Below are 8539 nucleotides of genomic sequence, written 5' to 3'. Positions count from 1 at the left end.
ATGTTTTACTGGAAAATAAAAAATCTTTAAAAAAAAAAAAAATGTCCGTGTGCTATTAAAACTTGTCCAGAGACTAAATGCGGAAATTAGCACTTTTTGCTAACATCCATCCATCCATTTTCTTACACCCTTGTCCCTTAATGAGGTCGGGAGGGTTGCTGGTGCCCATCTCCAGCTAACGTTCCAGGGTCACCCTGGACAGGTCGTCAGTCTGTCGCAGGGCAACACAACCATGCCACACACTCACCTAGCTGTGAGTGTGTAGGGGCAATTTGGAGAGGCCAATTAACCTGACAGTCATGTTTTTTGACTGTGGGAGGAAACCGGAGTACCTGGAGAAAACCCACGCATACACAGGGAGAACATGCAAACTCCATGCAGAAAGACCGGGGCTGGGAATCGAACCCAGAACCTTCTTGCTGCAAGGCGACAACTTTTTTGCTAACAAGTGGTAGCAAAAAAAATCAACAAAATGTTGAACAATCGAATCTGGCCTAAACAATTCAAAGTTGGATTAGGGAGGGAAAATATCTCGGCACCAGGGTTCTGCTGTCAGACTTATTACTTTCTGCAGAATCCGTTTCTTCTTTTATGTTTTTTTAATTTTTTCTTTGGACACAGCTGCTTCTTTGCTTCTCATCATTTCAATGTTCTCAACAGCGTTTCCACTGCCGCTGATGTTGAGCAAGCTCTGCTCTGGTGGCGACACATTTTTCACAGGAAATTATGAATCCTTCCACACAGCTTTTTTCTGCGACGCTCTTTGTTTCAATTTTCTTTTAGGAGCGTCCATTTGGATGCAAACAAAGTGAGGACGACTGCAGGTTTTTCTGCATCTACCCTCATGAAAGCAACCATGTTGCTGATTATATTAAATATTTGAGATTTTGTTAAAAAGTGCATTTGTGTTGCCATTTAAAACTTCTGGAACATTTTAAGCTTTTGATATATTTCATTGTCTGAGTGCAAGCTAAGTTTGTGTAAGTACAATTAAGTATTTTTTATTTTTTTTATAAAAGCTATGTCTGAAAGGCACAATTTTTTGGTCATTTTCTTTCTTCTTAGCATGTTTTTATTGTCTTGTTTTGATTTTTAAAGAATGAAGTCTCCTGAGGTCAAATGGAAAGAAACGACCGATCCAAGTGTCCACTGCACTCAGTAAATCACTTTTAGTCTAGTTCAAACCAATTTGAGCCACTGATGATGTTCAAAGGAAACCTTCCTGCATAGTAACATGAGTCACTTGTTTTCCCAGTAGTCAGCAAAGCATTCAGAGAGATTCATCTTCTGGAGACGAGCGCGTGGAAACTAGAAAGTGGACTGGATTTCACAAAGAATAGATAATCACGCCGTTTTTTTTTTCTTCACATAAATTTCAACTTCTATTATTTTTTCCTACACGCTGTTGCTCATCAACCCCTGAACTTTGCAGCCAACTATCTATGAATGTGCTCATCCCTACAGTTTGTGCAGCCAAGGTAGACAGCGCTGCCGGCCAAGCTAGGAACATTTTTTAGGATTCTCCAGGGAAATAAAGTCATGAGACGCTTTTTTTCTCTTTCTAATGTTACACAATGCACTGAATCATTATCTTGTTTTGTTTTTAAAGAAGGGGTGACAAAGCAGCTCATCTGTCAGTAAAATACTGAGTTCATGGAGCTCAAATGCAGCTGGTAGTGTTTGACGTTGTCTTTGTTATCATAGGTGTCGCCATTCGTATTTTCTGACATCCTGGAAGAATTAAAATTTTATTTCTGATGCTTTCTTCCTCTGTTTCTGGAAGGGGTTGTTTTCTGTTTTTTGTGAGCTCATCACAACTGCAGATCTGAGTGTCTTTCAAGGCATTTCTGAATATGAAAAACATATTGGAAAAACACATGGTAATAGGATTTATTTTAGGAAATCTGACTGGAATAAGAGTCAGCTGACTGTCTGCTTTGTGGCTTGTTACATAATATTTTAACTCCAGTAAAACGTTTCTTGTTTTTTTTCATGTCTTTTTGTTTCCCTCCGAGGGAAAAAAAGAAAAGATGTTCAACAAGAACGAGGAATAATAGAAACATTATTTCTAGAAGGGAAATTAACAAAGAAATTGTTTCAAAGCCCAAATTTTCCAACTCTACAGCATCGATTGGAGTCAAAAAATATAAAGATGAGCATTTTTCCCAAATGGATCCGTTATTAGCTTTATTAGCTAGGGCTCAGTTTTTTCTCACATGTAAAATTAAAATGTTCAGATCAACATTTTCAGCATTTTATTGAATATATTAATATTGAAAGCAAGATTTTTTTTTACCTTTGTGACAGGGAGAATATACAAATATTTCTGAGTTGATATAATTTTAATCAGGCGAACAGACCACTTGATAGAAATCTAAGTAATCCACATCTACCAAAAAAAAGTAAGTTAGATCATAAGATAATCATAATTTACAATCATCTGAAGTTATTTTTTGCTGAGAAAATCATCTTATGACAGGGATTGGGTTTGTTGCAAAACATATCAATCCTTGTTTGTTTTGAGCTTAATTCAAACCTCATGCACTGTTGGAGCCATAAGAGTTAGAAATAATAATAATTTTGCTATAACTTGGTCACTCTCAAAACTTCTGACTGAGAATTCAAGAAATAATCAGAAAAGTTTTCCAATAGAAAGACCAGAACTTGAAGGACAGCATTTACAGTGAAAACAATAAACTGAGCACTTGGCACTTCAATTCACATTCAGTGCGCATGACTCCACTCCTGAAGAAAAATCCTGTTGAAGCATCTTCAAAGTTTGTTTGCAAACAAACCAGTGAAATACTGAGGGCATATAGTCTGGTTAGATGAGACCAAAATTAAAAACACACACCAAGGTTGGAGAACAAATCCCTAAACATCTTAAAAAAAAAACAACCAAAAAACTATCACCTTTGGAGTTTGGATGTGGGAACATCATGTTTTTTGGCAGCAGGTACATACAAGTACAAGTACATACCTCCATAGCGCCTATTGTAATGCGCACTGTATTAGATGATATTACTGGATAATATTATTTTATTTTAAGGCGGTTTGCACATTTTTACAAGGAGAGCGAATACATGAGGAGGACATTGTCAAAATTCCCAGGATGTCCCATAATACTCAAAGAGTTTGGAGAACTTGTGCTCCAATTAAAGATGAATAAGAAGCCCTTTATAATAATTGTTCTCAACTCTCAGCAGCCGGATCCTTCCTGCCTGATGGATTTAGCTTGCTGCCATCGCATGAGGAATGTGTAAATCTTGTACAAATTTTGCTGGGATCAGAAGACGCTTTAAAACCTGGAGCAGCTGGATGCAGGGTAAATTAGGGCGAGGTCAGGGGTCAGCGATGCTCTCCTCAAAAAGAGCAGTGTCTTCTTCTGAGACGGATGGAACGTATCTAATTCCACTTTCTGGTAAATTGATTTACATTCTCATCCAGACCCTCTCCTCCAAGTGCAAAGCTGTGAAAATGGTTTATTTTAAGACTTGCTGGAAAATACACAGTCACCTTATAAAAACCTGGGACAGTCGGCTTTTCATACACTACCAGCTGCACCTTTTGATCATAAGACCAGCCACCCACATCTGGGGATTATTCTGCTCACATTCAATAAGTCAAAGTTCAGGAGATTTACCTCACACACACACACACACACACACACACACACACACACACACACACACACACACACACACACACACACACACACACACACACACACACACACNCACACACACACACACACACACACACACACACACACACACACACACACACACACACACACGCACACACACACACACACAGACACAGACACACACAAGCTCTAAAATACGACCTAAAGTAGTAGATTTTTAACATAAATAATAAACACAACAAAAAAATCAAGTGTGAGTCAACCAGGCAAATTATTTAAAATTTTATTGCACAGTGAACAAATCGAAGGTTTCAGATCTGCTGCTGGGTCAGTCACAGATTCACTCTCCGGAGAAAGACGTTTAACTTTACAGGAAATGAAAACCTGTAAAGATAACCTCCAGGTTGTCACTCAAAGGGATCAGAAATTAATTAAAGTTACATATACTTAATCGTTTTATTTTAGTAATCCGGTCTCAGTGTGGTACCTCTCCTCCATCCTGCGTGAGATCTAACAGAGAAGGATTTGTGTACTTGGAGGTCTGCATGAGAAGTAAGAAGTGAGGGATTAAATCTGAGGGAAACACCAAGTCTAACACGACACAAATAAACAAAATATCTGTTTGTAGAATATCAGAGAGTAAGGCAGGCAAAAGAAGACGGATTTTTCTCCAATTAGCAAAGGCGACCTTTCTGCTGAAAACACAGAATTGTTAAACAAAGAACTCAGAGTTAATTGATGAGGACACAACACATTTCATGGCAAGGTGACAACAAATAGTGCTAGTAGCGTCAGCAGGCAGATATTAAGGTTCTCAGGTGAGGATATCAGTGGTTTTTGCATTTATGTGCCCTCTGTCAGTTCAAAATTCCTTCTGATGTCCTCAGATCCCAGCGAAACGTCAACTGTCCGAATGTTTACTCCAGGTTTGTATTTTACTCACGAGATACAAACGCAATATTGTCCAAGTTCCTTTTATGCAACTTTTGGTTGCCTTTAAGATTTCAAGCAGCTCCAAACAGTTTTGGCTGCGGCCACATGATTATTTTAAAACTCTGACAAACAGTGAATGACTGTTTCATCAAGCGCTTTTTAACGTAAAAGACAAACTAAACAGAAACATCTAAACAACTCTTATTTACACTCTCTGACGTAGAAATCACTATTTTATGTTTTATGTGCTTTTTTTTTTGTTTTTTTTGGAGCAAAGTCAATGTATTTTCGTTCGAACACGATTTCAGCGATTTGTGGGTGAAATTTTGAGATTCTTGCGTCCTCAGTTGATCTCGTGGTTGGGTCGCGGAGGCGGGCGTGAGGGCGGAGGGGCTCTGCATGGAGGCGAGCCCTGAGGTGGGGGAGGCAGGGAGCCCGTGGGAGACGGCGGCGCTGAGTTTCGCCTGGCGTTGGTCGTCGGGGGCAGGTCTCTGTTGGGAGGAGGCGTGTACGAGGGGCTGCTGGAGGACGGGGGCGGGGTCGACGGCAGAGGCGGCAGGGTGGAGGTTGGCGATGGGGGCAGGTGGAGGTCCTCGCAGTCGTCGGATGGGCGCCGTTGGCACCTGTGCGGTAACGTGTAGACAGGCGTGGAGGGTTGGTTGTAGATGGGGTAGCGGGGAGGCGGGTAGGACGGGCTCCGGGTGAAGTTGATGCACCGACCCTGTGATGGAGGCGCAGAGAGCAAACGGGGAAATGTGTAGCTGCACGACTAATGACGAAAGGACAATTAGCTTTATGAGGGCGAGAAACTGGGCACAAATTCCTACATTTCCTGTTGCAGGGCGACTGGCAAAATTTGCAAGTGGAAAGAGAGCATTTTTTCTTTTTAGTGAGTGACATAAAAGAAAACTCCGCCATGCAGACTCTGTGAACTTTGGGAGCCAGACTGCATGGAGTCCTGATTACTTCTGCAGGCCTGTTCCTCCAGACAATAATGCATTGTCCAAATTACTTCATCATCTCCCAATGGCAGCTTCCATAAGGCTAATTTAAATTATATTTAAATTATATTTAACTCAAATATGACGCTGAAGTTACCCACAGTCTCGCCGTGTGGGTGTTTTTAGGTTTACTTGTTTTGCTACAGAACTTGAATTTATTTTCACATCTTGTCTTGCTTCACTGTAGAAAACTAAAGTCACCTTGTCTCCAGGATAAGGTCGCATCACTGAAACTCTGTCGTAGCCTCTTCTCAGCAGCACATACAGAGCATCCAGTTTTCCCTGGAAAAAGATGACATCTGTCACTTCTGTAATATTATAGTAATCTTATGATCATGATCAGTAGTTTTCTGAGCTTTCTCTTTTGAAGTTTTGCAGCTTTAAGATGATTTTTTAAAATTAATTTTCCATCTGAAAACCATTACTTCTTAAGTTTGTTGACTTAAGAAGTAATGGTTCCAACACAGTATTGTAAGGGCATTAAAAAGTCTCTTAGGAACAAAGTTGTGTTGTATTTACACTAAACTTGGAGTTCATTACAAAGATAAAAATAATAGTTTCACAGGTATAATAACTTGTATTTATCCAAAATAAACCCAAAATGTCGAAAAGTCGTCATGTGCCAGCAGCCATTCAGTTTTAAAAACTGCTTTTATTTGCTAAGTTATTTATTTTTGTCAGATAACCTGAAATGATTTCATTGTACCATTAATCTTTTGAAAAACAAATATTATGAAGAAGAGAGAGAGGAAAAACAGGTCCAACCCTGAGCTCAGGAAAGGACTGAGCTCAGGGTGAGGCGTGGAAGGCTTTATATAACAAACAGCGACAGATAAGCAACGAATGCAACCAGTTAAAAACATAACAGACTCCACAGATTCCTTTCCGAGGGGTTGGCTCAGTTCAAGTCTGGATCTTGTTAACCTCCATCCTTCCAGCTGACAAATATTGGAGGAAACAGAATTTTATAACCTACTTCCTAGTAACACATCATCAAAAGCACTAAAACCAAAATATTTTCTCACTTCTGGTGTCTTAGGAAACTTTGTTGTGAGCAAACACAAAAACTCAGAAGACAAAAGCACATTTACCCAAATCCAGGGTTTGTATTTAGGAGCAAATTTGAATTGCAGTGAAAGGAGGAAAATAAATAAATTAAATCTGACTTCAGTTCAGAAGGTGGGGAAAAAGTGAGTGAGCACCTTAATGGGAGAATACCACTTCTGGGATCGGATGGTTTTGTTTGTGTGGTAATAAAGCCGCGGTGGAGGCGGATCGTACTCCTGAGCGGGCATCACAACTCGAGCATTTTTGGCTTTTTCCAGTTTGGCTCCTTCCTCAGTTGAGCCTTTATCTCCCCAGCGGACCTGGACAGACGGACAAGCAAAGTAGAGCAGCCACTTGAGATGAAAACGACAACAAACTGCAAGTGTTGGTTAGCAAAACCTGTAGTAACACGTAGTAAACATAAGGTCTGAACTCAACAGGACGGCCTTTATTTACAGACGACCCCACCTGGAGCGTTTGTTTCATCTGACCACAGCACATGGTTCCAGTTAAACTTCACATGTTTATGAAGGTGGGACACAAGACACATTTTGATGCAATATTTTCCCCCCAAAGAAACGTTGACACTGAAAGCTGTTATGGAGATTTTATGGCCCCGAGATCCATCAATCGGGTTCAATCAGAACTTTGTTTATGGAGCACTCTTCATACAGCCAGAAAAACGTTCTTCAAATAGATTGAAAACACAAGGGCAGACATAAAATCACTAGATACAGACTCATTTAATAACTTAGAATATTATTGAAAAGCCTATTTACTTTAGGAGAGCTATCACCAAGCAAAACACGTTACATTAATTATATACAGATGCCTTTTTTCTCCTTTTACAGCTAATGAAAACATGATTTTATAGTAGAATATTACATCAGACCAATTAAAAATATTTTTAAAAACCAGATGAAAAATACTTTTAATATCGGCTTAAAGATTAGGTACTTTTATTCTGACAAACGAGACTGATTAGGACATATATTCTAATATGATGCATCGTAAATGACCTAATTAATTAAAGAGGGGGTAGGCGGAGGGAGGCTACCCTCTTGTTCACCGGGGTAAACCCCAACGTACAGGCGCCGAGATGGGGGGCAACAAGTATGCCCACTCGTGCCCGGCGCCTCTCACCGTGGGCAACTCCAGAGTGGAAGTTGCCCACTCTGGAGCAACTTCCACCACGATAAGGTGGCAAGCTCTCCTCGGGCTGCCACCTTATCGTGGTGGAGGGGTTTGAGTGTCCTAATGATCCTAGGAGCTATGCTGTCTGGGGCTTTATGCCCCTGGTAGGGATACCCAAGGCAGACAGGTCCTAGGTGAGGAACCAGACAAAGCGCAGCCCAAAGACCCCTTATGATGCACAACAACCTTGGATCTGGCGTTCCCTCACCTGGACGCGGGCCACCAGGGCCCCACTTTGGAGCCAGGCCTGGAGGTGGGGCACGAGGGCGAGCGCCTGGCGGCTGGGCTTTTACCCACGGAGCCCAGCCGGACTCAGCCCGAAGAGGAGACGTGGGTCCCCCTTCCAATGGGCTCACCACCTGTCGGAGGGGCCAAAGGGGTCGGGTGCATTGTGCTATGGGCGGCAGCCRAGGGAGGGGACCCTGGCGGTCTGATCCTCAGCTGCAGAAGCTGGCTCTTGGGACGTGGAACATCACCTCTCTGGTAGGGAAGGAACCGGAGCTAGTGTGCGAGGCTGAGAGGTTCCGGCTAGAAATAATTGGCCTCACCTCGACGCATGGCTCTGGTTCTGTAACCCTTGAGAAGGGCTGAATGTACTTCCAGTCTGGAGTTGCCCACGGTGAGAGGCGCCGGGCAGGAGTGGGCATACTTGTTGCCCCCCATCTCAGCGCCTGTACGTTGGGGTTTACCCCGGTGAACGAGAGGGTAGCCTCCCTCC

The 8539-nt window shown here is 41.8% G+C and overlaps 1 protein-coding gene across 1 annotated transcript in view; it reads right to left on the bottom strand.

Annotated features, from left to right (window-relative positions):
* Nucleotides 1-3912: 3912 nt before the first annotated feature.
* antxr1b (ANTXR cell adhesion molecule 1b) overlaps nt 3913-8539 on the bottom strand; it is an 18999-nt gene continuing 14372 nt past the window's right edge. Inside the window, exons 16-18 of the mRNA XM_008424143.2 lie at nt 6783-6947; nt 5782-5862; nt 3913-5300 (exon numbers count right to left, since the gene is read on the bottom strand). Of these exons, the coding sequence (XP_008422365.1) occupies nt 4923-5300; nt 5782-5862; nt 6783-6947 (624 nt within the window). The 3' untranslated portion in view covers nt 3913-4922. The remainder of the gene's footprint in view (nt 5301-5781; nt 5863-6782; nt 6948-8539) is intronic.

Source organism: Poecilia reticulata, linkage group LG12, assembly GCF_000633615.1.
Source record: "Poecilia reticulata strain Guanapo linkage group LG12, Guppy_female_1.0+MT, whole genome shotgun sequence".
NCBI lineage: Eukaryota > Metazoa > Chordata > Actinopteri > Cyprinodontiformes > Poeciliidae > Poecilia > Poecilia reticulata.
The sequence above is the reverse complement of the archived record's forward strand: the minus strand, read 5'-3'. Positions and strand labels throughout refer to the sequence as shown.